The sequence below is a fragment of the Grammomys surdaster genome, unplaced genomic scaffold (assembly GCF_004785775.1).
Source record: "Grammomys surdaster isolate TR1022 unplaced genomic scaffold, NIH_TR_1.0 140, whole genome shotgun sequence".
Lineage (NCBI taxonomy): Eukaryota > Metazoa > Chordata > Mammalia > Rodentia > Muridae > Grammomys > Grammomys surdaster.
The window spans coordinates 2163542-2179448 of NW_021604598.1; the positions used below are offsets into that span (position 1 = coordinate 2163542).

Here is a 15907-nt window from a genome sequence, read left to right on the forward strand (position 1 = left end):
TACCTCCCCTGTGCTGGGATGGAAACCACCATGCTGCCTTGGTGAGTGCTTTCTCTGTGCACTGGTTACTGTGGGGGCACACAATTTGAAAGCACTTTGTGGAGATCAGAAAATAATTGTTTGGAGTCTGTCCTCACCTTCACATGGGTCCTGGAAGTTAACCCTAGTTAGTCAGGCTTGACAGCAAGCTCCTTTACCCAGTGAGCCATCCGGGGCAGCTCTTGTGTGTTTAGGACAGGCTGGGAAGTACTGGATGTACAGGGAATGACCTTCACTGTCCCTAAGCCGTTGTCCTTGACTTGTACACTGAAACATCAAACATTTTCTCAGGTAATAACAGCTATAGCTATTGAGTTAGTCCACATTACACCTAGACGTTCATGGGGCTTTTGGACCATGTAGCCCAGGCTGGCCTTGAACTCACTAAGTAGTTTTATGATCCTTCTGTGTCCACCTCTGGAGCATTGGAATAGCACTGGGTTGTGCTGGGGATGTTACCCACGGCTGTGTGTGGGCTAAGCAAGCACTTCACCCGCTGAGCCCAGTATTAGACCTGAGTCAGGTATGTTTATTGTACCTAGTTTCCAGTTGGGCAAACTGAGGCTATGTGAAAGTGATTTGCCAAGTGGATACGGTGATAGTAAACCTAGGCTCAAGTTTAGCTCATGTCTCTGGGCCCCATGGCACGAATGCCAATAACTCTGGACAGAAAGGTGTTTCTCGGAAGCACTGTCCTCAGAGTCTGTGCCCCTTTCTGATCTAGAGCAAGCTTCTTGCCTGATGTACATGCCCATCCTGTCAGCACCCAAGAGGCATAGGCAGCTGCTGGCAGACGGGGAAGGCTGGAGGGTGAGGTGTTAAGTCACAGGCTGGCTGTTCAAGTCTTCTGAACTCTGACTGCTTTTCTTGTCACCAAAAGGGCTATCCTGGCCCCACTGGGTCACAGTGGTCATCTCTCGCATCCTAGATGGTCAGGTCTACTGGGCTTGCCTCCTTAGGCAACATGTGTTCTTGGGGTTGCTTCATGAATTGTGTGTGTGGAACAGTCACAAAGTAAGGTGAGGAAGAGTTGATGGTGTCTTAGACTTGTACAGGGCTCCCTCCTTCCTCCTTCCCTCTCCCTCTCCCCCTCCCCTCCCCCTCCCCCTTCCCCTCCTCCTCTCCCTCTCCCTCTCTCTCTCTCAGCACAGGGTCTCACTATGTAGCCCTGGCTGCTCTGGAACTGTGTAGACCAGGCTGGCTTTGAACTCATACAGATCTCCCTCCTGCCTCTGTCTCCAGAGAGCTAAGATTAAAGGCCTGAGCCTTCATGCCTGGGGGTTCTGGGGCTCTTAAGAGGTAAGAAGAATACCATGGGTGTGGCTCTGCTGGTGCAATGTGTGCCTAGAGTGCATGAGGCCTGGGTTCTATCCCCAGCACTAAATACCCTGGGCATGGTGTCTTGCCTGTAACCGCGCACTGGAGGAGATGTGGCAGTCTGAATATAAACCAGAAGTTTGTATTCAGACTGCCACAGAGCAAGTTTAAGGTCGGCCTGGGCTACATGAGACAGCTTAGATAAGCAGACAGGAGTGTTAGGGACATCAGGAGAGCTATCGGTGGCTCTCTGAGACATTCCCAAAAAGTTAGATGTATCAGATTGTGACCTGAAATCTGGGAGTGGAGCCAGTGAAATGGCTCAGTGGGTAAGGATGATTGCCGCCAAGTCTCCTGTGCCGTGTCTAATCCCTGGGGTCCCCACAGCGGAAGGGGAAAAGTGACTGCCGAAGTTGTCTTCCGACTTCCGCCGTGCACTGTGCCTTGCACGAATGTATACAAGTGGGAGTGCACACACACACAATAATAAATAATAAGTGATATGAATTAAAGGCTAGTGCTGGCCATGGACTAACCTCGGACACCCTTGTCTTTAGGGTTTGTCAGCAGTTTGGTAGTATCACCATGGTTTGGTAACATGCCTTGTGTCCAGAGATACCCCTGAACTTATGTTGGGGTCTCAGCACTTGTGGGGGACATTCTAGGGTGCTGTGGAGCCACTGCAGGGTGGTGGGGCATGAGGCAATGTGGGGACATTTCTTGCCGTGCGTGAAGGACTGTAGGATATGGGGGATCCCCATTGGCCCGTGGACCTTGCCTTTGCCTGTGGGAGAGGGGCCCAGGGGTGCTGGGAGTGGTGTCTGTACATGCTGTAAGAGTTTTGGAAAATCTCAGCAGCTGTTCCTGGTGGCTCACACCTTAATCCCAGGACTTGCAAGGCAGAAGCAGGTGGATCTCTGCGTTTGGGGCTGCCCTGGTCTCACAGGGTGTTCCAGGCTAGCCAGAACTACACTAGCGAGACCCTGTTTCACCCTGACATTCCCCCCACCCCCAAAGAAGCAACGAATAAAAAAATCAATCTTAAGAGTGGCCTTGGTGTCTGAAGGACCCCCTTGGGCTCTCAGAACACCACCGGGATTTGTGGATGCACTCCTGGTGCACCCTGGTCTTTGGGAGTGGGATGATTCAGAAAGCAATGACATCTAGGGGTCTGTGGCTACTTCAAGCAACGTGCCTTGGAGGAAGGCGGTTGGGCTTCCTGAGGTCTGAGGCGCCCGGCCGGGCTCCGCCCCGAGGGCGGCCCAAGATCAGCCGGAAGGGCCGAGGCGGGCGGGCGGGAGGCGCATGGCGCGGCGGGGCTGGGGCCGCATCCCCGGGCCGCGCGCGGCGGCCTTCCCGGAGGCGGCGGCAGAGGACGATGCGTTCCTGCCCGGGCCCCCCACGGTGTCCGGGTTCTTCAGCAGCACACCCCCGACGCCCTACCGACGCCTGCGGCTCTTCCGAGGCAGCGTACAGGACTGTTGCCGCCAGGCGTGGGCCGGGTGAGTGCGCACAGCTCAGGCCACGGGTTCGAGGCTATTCTGCGCTCTCCAGCAAGGCCGTCTGCGGGGCTCGGGGAGGGGGCTGCGGCTTACTTGCTGAAGCCTCCCTTTTTCTTCTTCCGTTTGAGGTAGAGATAAAAATCACCCTGCCCTCTAGAGTTGCTGTGGAGAAATCTGATAGGGCATGCAGTAGGTGCTCAATAAATGCAGGGTCTTCCCCCCCCCCCTTCTTGTGCTTAAATGAAGCTGTGGTTATGCCCTGGGGGACTTGAGGCCTATTCAGCATCCATTATGACCCCAGGACCTGTGTTTTTTCCTCTTAGGGGCTGGGGAGATGGCTAAGAGGTTAAGAGCACTTGCTGAGGTTCAGTTCCCAATACCACATCACACATGGGGACCTCACAACCACCACACACAGTTACCTCCAGCAACACAGGACCAGTCCCCTGTACTCAGTGGTGCATTCGCTCATGCACACATACATAAGCATAAATATAAGGGTTCAGGAGATTTTTTTTTTTTTCGGAGACAGGTTTTTTCTGTGTAGCCTTAGTAGACCTGGAACTCTGTGAACCTGTGGATCTGTGGACCAGGCTGGCCTCAAACGCAAAGGTCCTCCTGTCTGTGCCTCCCCAGTGCTAGAATCAAGGACATGCACCACCACCCAACCAAGACTTATTTTTTAAAGTTGTGTGTGTGTGTTAGCTTTTTTTGCCTTTACTTTAAATCGTTACTTTTTATGTGTATGAGAATTTTCCTGAATGTGTGTCTGTGCACCATGTGTGTGCTTGGTGCTTTTGGAGGCCAGAGAGGGCATGGCATCCCCTACAGATCCTTGTGAGCCACCATATAGATAGAGGGAAATGAATTCCAGGCTGTCTGGAGGAGCAGCCTGTACTTTTAACCACAGAGCCATCTCTCCAGATGTGGTTTTGTGTTTTGGATTTTGTTTTGAGACACAGTCTCATGTAACCCAGGCTAGCCTCCAGCTTACTCTATAGCCAAGGGTGGTCTTGAACTTCTGACCCTCCTGCAGCTACCTCCTGAGTACTAGGGTTATAGTCATGGTACACCAGGCAGGTTCAGGCCAAATCCTTTGTGTGTGTTAGACAGGTGCTCTACTATCTGAGCTGTGTACTCAGCCCGGTGGTTTTGAGGTAAGGTCCCACTCTGTAGCCCAGGCTGTCCCAACCTAGAGCAAGAGTGCTTGGCTCAGAGGCCTGAGCTAACACACCTGGGAACAAGTTTGTGTTGAGTTCTACCAGCATCTAACAGCCTCTGAAGTGACATGATGTTCCTTTATGGGGGTGGGTTTGGTTCTGTCTTGCTCTACTCCCCAGCTCTGCCTCCAGGCAGGTCCCTCCCCAGGGTCTTTGGTAGTGGATACACCTTTTGGCACGGAGGTATGGATAGTTGCCTTGTCAGACTGTGGATGGGCTGTGGGGACAGAAAGCCTCAGGAAGTGGCCTAGAAACCACATCAGGTGTGCCTTCCAAAAATCCATTTCTCCTAGAGACTGAACTTTGTGGTAGCCTGGAGGTGGGCCCAGGTTGTTGCTGGGTCTCCTCCCTGTCACTGGGCCTGTTCTCCACACATACTTGTTTAGGACAGAGGCTTTGGGGAGTCACTCTGGGCACTGGGCAAGAAGTGGGGGGGGGGAGAGAAAAAAGTAGAGGTTTGACCTTTAGGATGGGGGCAAGGTGTGGGGGGACACAAATGTCCCTTGGGTTTGATTCTGTGTCTCTCTCCCTATTTGTCCCTCCACTTCTCAGCTCCTCCCAGCATCTGTCACCCAGTCCCTCCCTAGGGTCTTGCTCTCCTAGCCTTGCACTCCGCCCTCCGGGGTGCATCTGGTTCCCCCGCGGGCACACGGTGGCGATCTGAGACTTGGAGGTGGCACAGCTCGACGTCAGGCTAGGGAGGGGTGGAAGGCGGGGCCGGGGCAGAGGGAAAGGCCGCGGGCTGGAAGCCGGGGAAACCGGAGCCCCGGGCGTCCCGAAGGCCTGGGGTGGGACCGGCGGGAAGTGGACGCTGAGTTTCTTAGGGCTCTTCTGCAAGAGGGAGGCAGGCGCTGCGGACACTCGCGTGAGGAGGACGCAGGCACCCGGGTGCTCCTGTCCCGTGAGGGACCACGGGGGTGGTGCCGGGGGCTAGGACGCGACAAGTGTGGAGGCGGTGCCAGAGAATTGCTGGCACCTCGGCCCTGGCGTGCAGCGCAGCACACCCTCCCCGTGCAGCGGCTGGTCCCCAATGCCGGCCCCGACGGCGCTTGGCTCTCATGCGCTCCAGTGCAGCACCCCGGGCCCGGCCCCGACCCCCAGCCTTGGCATTGCCCCTAGGACCGGAGTCACTGACCCATTTTTCCTTCAGCGAGGAGGACACTCTTCGACACCCTCCGGGCAGATGTGTCAGGTGGGTGGCCTTCAGCCAGTGGCCTTTCTTTGTGACCTGAAGGTGCTCTTGGCTGTTTGTGGGAAGAGGACCCTTTCTAGAGTAGCCACCCTTTGGGGAATCCACTAAATAGTGTCCCAGATCTGGCAAGAGACCCTTCTCCCTGCCCTAACCTTAATAATGTGGGTTCCTGCTGATGGTAGGGCTCCAAAACTGGGTGTTAATTTTCACCTCAACCTGTCTGTTCAAAGTTAGGATTCCTTGGTCCTTTTGTTCCCTTCAACCTGAGTGTCTAGCACTCTCCCTGGCAGCAAATATGGGTGTCCAGCCTGTCACCTGGGCTCCATTCCCAAGCCATTGGCCAAGAGCCAGGCCTTACATGGTTTCTCCAACCCCTACCCCCACCCCACCCCTAGCTGGGGCAGTCAGACTGAAAGCCAAGTCCTGGTGTGTGGGGGAAGGTGCCTGAGAGTGCCCTTAGGGCATTTTGAGTTGGGTGGGTAGAGCTGCTCCCGGAAGTGACCTTTAAGTTTTCTGGAGTTAAGACGTCTCTTCCCTGCCCCACTGCACAATCTGGTCAGAAACCCTGATGGACACAGACACATCGTTTCCAGCAAAAACACACAGGGCCACACCCACAGATGGGTTAAGCTAGGTCACCCAGTGTCTGCTATTCTAGACTTCACCAGGGTCTCCAGGTTAGTCAAGGCACTGGGAGAACCCTCGGGTGACCTATGACCATAACAAGTGATCACAAATGTTAACAGTTACAGAACACCCCTACACAGACTGGTATACGCCTTCCCTTTCCCAGGAAGACACTGTCCTCAAAATACCTACACACACACTTGATAACCACTCAGGTCAGAGACAGCCACAGTGTCTGCGAAGCATTCTCATGAGGTCACAGGGACATGAAAATAGGCACCTGGGTAGTTGGGACACCTGACCCTCCCCATCATGTGTAGTTCTGCATGACACGTATGAACACAAAGGTCCCCTGCCCTAGACCTTTACATGTGCCAAGACTTGACATCCAGTCCCACAAACACCAGTGGCACCTGGCACCGTGAGCCCGCCTGGCAGACACATGCCAGAGCCGGCACTCAACCTCTGAGTGACCTTCACAGAGCGAACCAGTCCTTTCTACAGAGGCTTCCTGGCACCTCCTCTGAGGCGAGCAGGTGGGGAAGGGCAAGGAGGAGGACTGGGAGACAGCAGGCTTGTCTTCTGTTTTCTGCCCCCAGAATGTAGAGCCTAGAAGCCCCAGGTTCAAAGCCACCCCTAACCAAATTATTCAGCATTTTGTTGGTTAAGCCAAGCTGGCCTCTAATTTGCTGTGTAGCTGAGGCTGACCTTAAACAACTGATCTTGTCTGTACATCCTGGGGGTGCTGGGATGGAACCCAGGGCTCTGTGGGTGCCAGGCAGTGCCTTACCAGATGAGCTGCAGCCCAGCCCCACGCATCCTCTCTTACCTCCTCATGGTCAGTTTCCTTGCCTGGAAAATGGGGGGCTAATGCATGTGTGAGCCTGTGTGCCCAGCATGGGACACACTCAATAGCATTTGTGTTTGTGTCTATTCAGCGTTACGTTCTTTTATTATCTGACACATTGCAGAGGTCGTGGGACAACTTTCAGATGCCATTCTCTCTCTTCCCATTGTGCGAGCCCCTGGGTATTGAACCCTTTCCTGACGAGCCACGGCACTGGCTCCTCACCTTACTGTTTTTGAGGTAGCATCAGTCACTGAACCGGAAGCTCACTGATGGAGCAAGGTTCTGTGGCTAGGGAGACCCAGCAGTGCTGTCTTCATCTCCTCATGCTGTGCTGCCAGTGGTGACCCAGACGCAGACCCCCCTGCTCTGTGCCCGGTACTTTGCTGACTGCGTTGTTGCCCGAGGTTGCAGCGAGAGTCTAGAGTCACTTTAACCATGCTGTCTGGGTGGTGGTTCTGTGGTACCAACATCTTGTCCTCTCTCAGTATAGTTTGTGACTTTGCCTCCTGTTGAGATTTCTATGGCTGACTTTGGGCCATCCCTAAAGCGAGTGACAGGCAAGAGGGCTAGGGCTGTCTTGTTTCCTTACATTTGTATTTTTGGGTGCGTGTAAGTGTGTGTGCATATGGGCATGTGTATGACAGTATGCTCGCAGAGGTTAGAGGGCAGCTTGTACGAGTCACGTATTTTCTTCCAGTGTAAATCCCAGGGATCAGATTGAGGTTGCTATGCTTGATTCCAGGCTAAGGTTACCTGACCCCTTGTTTCCTTGTTTCTCCCCAGGCTTCAGTTCAACAGCCCAGTCCTGTCCCCTGTGTCTGCGCTCAGCTCAGGGGACACTCAGGCCTGAAGCACAAACAACAGGGCCCAAGGGACCATCTCCTTACCATGCAGGCCCCTATGTTCCCGGTGACGTGCACTGCTTCCCTAGGGGCAGGCAGATTTGCCACCAGGATGCCAGCTGAAAACCCTCTCAGGGTCTGTGTGGGTCTCATTCTCCCTAAACTGTAGCCTGAGTTCCTGCATAGAGGGTCAAGGGTTGGGAGTCCTCAGTGGGAACCTCAAACTGCACTGGTCCTGGAAAGACAGGTTATGGCCATCAGGCAGCTAGGAGGCCACCAAGTAGCAGGTGACAACTCTGTGTCTCAGTTTTCTTGTTCTTTTTTATTTTAATACGATTTACCTCAAGAAATGGTAGTAGAAATAAATGGGTCAGTATGTCAAAGTATTGTAACAGAAGCTGGCAGACAGTAAGGATATGAGACAGTAAGGATATGAGACATAGGGTGGGCTAGATGGCTCAGTGGGTAGACACATCTGCCACTGAACCTGACCATGTGAGTTCCATCCCCGGGGCTCACTGGGTAAAGGTTCTTGCAAGTCCTCAGATCTCCACACACTATGACACTGACACACTCTCTCACATACACTAAATAACCAAGTAAAATGTAATAATTTTAAAAAATGGAAGTCGGTTCCATGTTTAGGCTAGAGTCCTGTGCCCAAGATATGAAGGCCAAGATGCTAAATGTAAAAACCAGTCTGAAATCAGAACCAGCGGCTGCAGAAATGCAGCTGAGAGGGGAATGCAATCTAAAAATGCCCTCGGCACAGCAGGTGCTTACTGAACTTTGCCATTGTCACCAGAGGCCGGCATTTGTCTATGCAGAGCAGACCAGCCCCTCACCACACAGGTCCCCTGCTCTGCTATACAAGCACTGGGATTAAGGCAGCACTTTTTATTGTTATTTTTAAAAAGATTTATTTATTTTTATGCACACTGATGTTTTGCCTGTATATATGTCTGTGTGAGGTTGTGAGAGCCCCTGGAACTGGAATTACATACAGTTGTGAGCTGCCATGTGGGTCCTGGGAATTGAACCCAGGTCCCCTGGAAAAGCAACCAGTGCTATTAACCACTGAGCCATCTCTCCAGCTCCCCTATTTTTATTTTTAAATACACTTTGTGTGTGTGTGTGTGTGCGTGTGTAGTATTGCCTAGGAGTATGTGCCCACCCACCCATCCTACATGCCTGATACACACAAAACTAGAATGTAGTCACCCCATATTACACATGTCAGAGCTCACAGCTGGCCCAGCGCAGTGTGGTGTACCTCTAACTCAGAGGTCAGAGGACACCTTTTAGGAGTTAATCTCTCTCTCCACTGTGTGGATCCTAGGAACCAATCCTGGGTGGAACCTTGGTGGCCAGTGCCTTTACCACCCCCCCAGCTTAGCTCCCCCTGGCCTGAGTCTATATTTGCTTGTCTTTCAGTGCTGGGGATAGAACCCAGCATCTCAAAAGTGTCTTACTACTCTCCTGGGCTTTGATTTTCTTAGTTGGGTCTCATGTAGGTAGTCCAGACTGATCTTAAACTTGTGATCCTCCTGCCTCAGTGTCCCAAATACTGGAGTTAGAGGTGTGTCACACTACGCTGGGCCAGCTGTGAGCTCCGGCCTGTGTAATATAGAGTGACTATATTCTACTTTTGTCTTTGCATGTACCAGGCATGTGGGATGGGTGGGCACATGCGCTGACTTGTGCATATCTGGAAGTCTAAGGGCAGCATCAGGCGTCTTCTGTTATGTTCCATGTTACCTGTGGAGACACGGAGGCGTTTGTGCCGGATGGCCATTAGGATCTGCCTCCAGGGTCTGCCTGCCTCTGCTCCTCAGCAGTGCTGTGTCAGACCCCTTTAGATGCTCGCCGCTGCACCCAGCTTTTACAGAGATGCTGGAGACCAGAACTCAGTCTCTTGGGATTGCCCAGCAAATGCTGTATCCTCTGAGCCACTTCCTCATCCCTGGCTTGTATCTTTTAGTAAAATTCACTGGAGTGGAACAGCAGAGAGGGAACTCAGCAGGTGAGGGACTCGAAGTGAAGCAGGAAGACCTTGTTCAATCCCCAGGACCCCAGTGGAAGGAAAGAGCTGACTTTCTCACAGTCTCTGAACACATGGGCCGTGGCACACATTCACACGTGTGGCTACAAGCCACCATGTGGTTGGTGGGAATTGAACTCAGGACCTCTGGAAAGAGCAATCGGTGCTCTTAACCGCTGAGCCATCTCTCCAGCCGCAAAACCTTATTTTTAACATATGAATGTTTTGCCTACACTTATGTCTGTGTACCACGTGCGTGCCTGGTTCCTGCAGACAGCAAAACCAGGGTATCAGATTCCTGGAACTGGAGTTACAGGTGGTCGGGAGCTAGGAATCAAATCCATGTCTGCTAGCAAAGCAGCCAGGGCTTTTCAGAGCTGAGCTGTGTCTCCAGTCCCTCAATTTATTTTTAAAGCCTTTTTTTTTTTTTTAAAGACATAGTTTCTCTGGATAGCCTTGGCTATTACCACTCTGTGGACCAGGCTGACCGCAAACCTGCCTGCCTCTGGTTTCCAAGCATTGAGACTAAAGTGCCTAGCAAAGACTTTATGTAATGGTATGTATGGTCCTTCCAATGAACTCAAGGTCACCTTGGTTTGCTAAAGAGGGAACCAAGGTTTATCTTCACATAGCCTTTCCTGGAGGCTTCATTCTGGCCATGTCCTGCCAGCCCACAGTGCTTTTCTTTGGATTTAGTATATGGGCACTTGAACAATGAGCTGTTGTGAAAACTTCGAAATTACACCCCCCACCCCTGAGTGTGTGTGTGTGTGTGTGTGTGTGTGTGTGTAATTAAACATTCTTATTTATTTTGTGAGATACAGGTGATACAGGTAGGCAAGTGTGCAGGCGTGTTGGAATGGAGGATGGAACCATCTCAGTGGCCCTTAAATTTTTAAATTAATTAATTGACTTTAGACAGGATTTAGCTGTATACCCAGATTTGCTTCCCAAGTGCTGAGATTACAGATGTGAGCCAGCACACTAGCTCTGCAAGTGTGTGTGTGTGTGTGTGTGTGTGTGTTTGTAGATCAGAGGAAAACTGTGAGAGTCATTTTGTTCTCTGACCATTTGTGTCTCAGTTGAAACTCAGGTCAAGCCGGGCGGTGGTGGCACATGCTTTTAATCCCAGCACTTGGGAGGCAGAGGCAGGCGGATTTCTGAGTTCAAGGCCAGCCTGGTCTACAGAGTGAGTTCCAGGACAGCCAGGGCTACACAGAGAAACCCTGTCTCAAAAAACAAAACAAAACAAAAACAAAAAAAAAGAAAGAAACTCAGGTCAGCTGGCTTGTGTGTTGAGCACCTTTACTGCTGAACCATCCCTCCAGTCTCCCCCCCCACACACACACCCCATTTTGTTTTGTTTGGGACAAGGTTTCATGAATCCCAGTGTAATCTTGAATTCTGATCTTCCTGCCCTCACTTCCCAAATGAGAGAATTACAGGCATGCACCACCATTCCTGGTTTTATGCCATGCTGGGCATGGAACCCAGAGCTTTGGGCAAGCTAAGAAAGCACTCTACCAACTACTGTGTCCTCAGACCCAGACAGTGTATACAGAAAAGCAAGGAGACAGGTAGATTTCTGTGAGTTCAAGGCCAGCCTATTCTACAGAGCCAGTTTCAGAATAGCCAGGGTTGCACAGAGGAATCCTGTCTTGAAAAAAACTCCTGCTTGTATGGCTGTCAGGGTGTGGCCTTGGGACAGCACATGGTAAGCACTTTACCACCTGAGTCAACTCCCAGCCCTCTCTCCCCGAGTCCCTGTCACAAACCTTCTTGGTCACCTTCACACTTTGTGATCTCACCAGCACCATCTCAGCCCCCCTGACTCCTCTTCCCTCTGTCCCTTGCAGGTTGGACGCAGAAAATGGGCCAACGCCATCCCCTGGCCGTAGCCCCCTGGACTCGCAGGCGAGTCCCGGACTTTTGCTGCACGCTGGGGCAGCCACCAGCCAGCGCCGAGAGTCCTTCCTCTATCGCTCAGACAGCGACTATGACATGTCACCGAAGACTATGTCCAGGAACTCATCCGTCACCAGCGAAGCGTGAGCACACCCTGCCCTACTCACCAGATCCCCTAGGCCTGGCCCTTTCCAGCAAAGAGTGGGGCACCGAACCCCCAGTTTGGTCAGTCCACACACATTATCCTCCCTGCTAAGGGTAAGCAATCCCTTTCCCTCTTACGCAGGACTTACAATCTTACAAGGTTTGGCTCACCCACCAGCTCTGCCCAGGTTGCCTTCATGTCTGGCTCTCCCTCTTCTCCATCCTAATCAGAGCCTGTAGCCCAGGCTGGCCTCAGGCTTCCTGTGTAGCTGAAGCTGTTCTTAAATTCCTGATCCTCCTGCCTCCGCTGCCTAAGTGTGAGGATTAGATTCATACCACCATGCCCTATTTATGGGGTGCTGGGGATTGAACCCCAGCCTTCCTGTAGGCTAGGCAGGCACTCTGCCAACTGAGCTACATGCCCATGACCAGTCAAGCTAACCTCAAACTTGTGATTCTCCTGCCTCAGCACTCTTACAAGCTCATGGTACAGTACTGGCTCTCTGTAGTTTCTGTTCCTTTCTACTTTGGTTCTGGTAGTGGATTCAGAGAGTTACACATGTTGGGCAAGACTATACCACTGAGCTGTGCCCCTCCTTCAAGTGTCTCTCCAGCAAAGGTCCTGTTTCTGGGACCCCCTCCAGCCCTCCCTAGCTTATAAGCCCCTATGGGGTGGGAGCCCCCATCTACCTGCCTTCCTCTCTCTGAGTCCCACTCCCTGGGTAGGCTGTTCCCCCTCTGCAGCCCCTACACGGCATTCTTCCCTCCTGCGTGAATACCCTCCTTTCCTGCCAGTCCTGAGCCCACAGTGCCCACCCTGTGGACCCGGGGTCCTCACCTGTCCCTGTTCTTAATTTCAGGCATGCTGAAGACCTCATTGTGACACCATTTGCCCAGGTGAGACCTCCTCCTCTCTTGGGAAAGGGGCCCAGCCCGTTGGTTCCTGCAGGTAGAAGCCTCTCCTTACAGCTGTCCCCCACCCCAGGTGCTGGCCAGTCTCCGTAACGTTCGAAGCAACTTCTCGCTCTTAACCAATGTGCCCATCCCCAGCAACAAGTAAGTGGAGCTGAGTCGCCAGCACCCACACTCAGGACGCAGGAATGGCTGTCCGCAGATGTGGCTCATGCCAACCCATAAACCAGGTGTGTCAGTGCACACCTGTAGGCTAGCACTCAGGAAAGCGAGGCAGGAGAATCAGGAGTTCAGGTTCATCCTTGGCGACACAGGGAGTGTCAGGACAACCTAGGCTGTGTGAGACCTTGTCTCCAGGGGAGGAAAAGAAAAAAGAACATCAGGGTTCAGATTGAGCTCGCTTCGAAACCTCAGGCCAAGCAGCACGTGGCCCTTCTGTTGAAGCAACCCTTTCTAAGTCAGAGGAAGGATGCTGGGAATAAAGGCCTAGAGGCCCCCATGGTGGTGCTGAGGATCCGGGCCCCAGCTCCAGCCCTAGGCTCCCAGTTGTGACAGCGAAGATGATGACTTGGAAGACAGATGGCCATGAGAGGTGTTTGTCTTCTGTAAAATGAAAGCTGCAGAAGGGCTTTAATTAGAAAGCTTCTGTGAGAAACCCAAGAGTTGATATGCAGAAAGTGCTAGAACATTTCCTGGTACATAGTATATGGTCAATAAATAAGATTAGTTCAAGTCATGCAAGATGGCTCAATTGATAAAAGATGCTTATGATCAAACTTGACAACCTGAGTTCATTTCCCCAGAACCCACACAGTGGATAAAGAAAACTGACTCCTACCGGTTGTCCTCTGACCTCCACCTGTGCACTGTGGCCTGCATGCTCCATACCCACACATGTGATAAATGTGAAAAATAGGCCTGGGGCCTAAAGAGATGGATAGTTGAATGGTTGAGAGTAGGCCCTGTTCTCAATGACTTGAGTTCAGTTCTCAGCACACTTGTGGGGCAGCTCACAACCCCACCTGTAACTCCGGCTCTGAGGGATCCAATGCCTTCTTTTGGACTGAGGGCACCTAAAGTCACATGTGCATGTGTACACACACACACACACTCACAGTTAAACATTAAAAATTGGGGTGGTTGTACACACCTTTAATCTGAGCACTCTGGAGGCAGAGGCAGGGGTGCTCTGGGCTCAATGCCAGCCTGGTCTACACATTGGTTCCAGGCCAGCCAGGGCTACATGGTCTGACCCTGTCTTTTAAAAAAAGTAGGGGAGAGGGGGCTAGAGAGATGGCTCAGCGGTTAAGAGCACTGACTGCTCTTCCAGAGGTCCTGAGTTCAAATCCCAGCAACCACATGGTGGCTCACAACCATCCGTAATTAGATTCGATGTCCTCTTCTGGTGTGTCTGAAGACAGCTACAGTGTACTCATAAACAAAGTAAATAAATCTTTAAAAAAAAAAAAAAAGTAGGGGAGAGATGGTCCTTGTTTTAGGGCTGAGGGTGTGGTAGTGAGTTACCAGCCCTTGTGTAAGAGCCATTCTCAAAAGCTTGAGAAGTTGGGGGGGAGGGGATTTGAGAACCTAGGATCTGGCCCAACCACAGATAGGCAGTGTAGACTCAGTGATACTAGATTCCAGCTAGATGGTGTATCCCAGGACTCAGGGAGGCTGAGGCAAGGAGAGCTCCAGTCCAGCCTGTGCTTCAGGGAGATCCTGTTTCAAGCATTGCCACCTGCACAAGAATCCAGTTTCACCTAACCGGGCCGCTATGTTCTCCCTCTGTCCCGGCTCCTGGGCTGGGTATTCAGTTCAGTGGTAGGATACTTACCCTGCATTTGGAGGTCAGGATTTAATCTCAGGCACCACAAAAATAAACAAATAAGAAACTGGGCTGGGGCTCAGTTCTTCTAACTTGCATGGATACCTGGGTCCCCCCTACCAGCATCTTATCTACAAGGAAGGGTGGTATCTGTGACCCATAGCTGAGAAGGCAGGCTGTAAGGAGGGTGTTACTCATGGGTAAGGGAGGCTGGTTTTGGGAGAACCCAGGGTAACATTGGAGTTTTCTCTTTTTTTTTTTTTTTTTTTTTGCAGGAGGTCCCCACTGGGTGGCCCACCCTCTGTCTGCAAGGCCACACTGTCAGGTAGCTAAGCCTAAGTCTAGAGGTTGGGGAGGGGCCCCCTTACCCCGGGTAGACCCTCATCACTGGAGTGGGGGATTGTCTGGGGACCCTCTAGGTCATTTCCCTGGCCACCCTTTTCTCAGAGGAGACGTGCCAGCAGCTGGCCCGGGAGACCCTGGAAGAGCTGGACTGGTGCCTGGAGCAGCTGGAGACCATGCAGACCTACCGCTCTGTCAGCGAGATGGCCTCGCACAAGGTGGGCGGGGCTGAGGAGCAGTTAAGGGGGGGAGGCTGGGCGAGTCCTTTGGTGGCTAGGACTAGTACATAGTATGCACCCCTGAAGAAGAGGGCTGGTGGGCAGGGTGGCTGGGGTGGGTAGGACCAGTGGACAGGGCGAGTGGAGCCAGTCCCCAAGGTGAGTCTTGGGCCAGTGAGCAGCCTGACTACTTCAGAATGGGTGGTATAGGGAACGGGGTTATTCCTCTGGTGTGGGTGGACAGACCTCTAGGCAGGGTGGCTGGAGGGTTCAGAATTCATGGGTAAATCCAATCCCATGATAGGACCTATGTGTTTACCAGGCGTGGCCTGTGAATGGTGACAGAGGTGTGGCAAGGTCCATCGTGGCAGAGCCAGTTACTGAGTTGGGAAGTGGAGTGGCTGCCAGCAGGGACTGTGTGCAAAGCTAGTCACCAATTTTAGGTGGTGGGCGTGGCCAAAGTCTGACAAAGGTAGTTTGCACCTCAGAACTGAGTGCTGGGTGGGAGGGGGGTGGGAGGGGGTTTTGTTGTACGTATTTTCTGTGGGTGACTGTCACTCATGGAGGTTGTGTGCTTGTGTCATCTCTATGTATCGCTGGCTTCCAGCCTATATGGCTCTGGGCTTTTTAAAAACTATTTATTTGCCAGGCACTGATGGCGCACGCCTTTAATCCTGGCATCTGGGAGGCAGAGGCAGGCAGATTTCTGAGTTCGAAGCCAGCCTGGTCTTCAGAGTGAGTTCCAGGACAGCCAGGGCTGCACAGAGAAACCCTGTCTCGAAAAACCTAAGGAAAAAAACCCTCTTTATTTGTTTTTATTATATGTACATTGGTGATTTGACTGTATAGTATGTCTGTGTGAGGGTGTCAGATCCCCTAGATCAGGAGTTACAGACAGTTGTGAGTTGCATGTGGGTGCTGAGAATTGAAC

The 15907-nt window shown here is 52.3% G+C and overlaps 1 protein-coding gene across 1 annotated transcript in view; it reads left to right on the forward strand.

Moving 5' to 3' along the window:
* Positions 1-2752: 2752 nt before the first annotated feature.
* LOC114618127 (cAMP-specific 3',5'-cyclic phosphodiesterase 4A) overlaps positions 2753-15907 on the forward strand; it is a 30980-nt gene continuing 17825 nt past the window's right edge. Inside the window, exons 1-6 of the mRNA XM_028763775.1 lie at positions 2753-2858; positions 11487-11678; positions 12540-12576; positions 12665-12735; positions 14692-14741; positions 14864-14976. Of these exons, the coding sequence (XP_028619608.1) occupies positions 11632-11678; positions 12540-12576; positions 12665-12735; positions 14692-14741; positions 14864-14976 (318 nt within the window). The 5' untranslated portion in view covers positions 2753-2858; positions 11487-11631. The remainder of the gene's footprint in view (positions 2859-11486; positions 11679-12539; positions 12577-12664; positions 12736-14691; positions 14742-14863; positions 14977-15907) is intronic.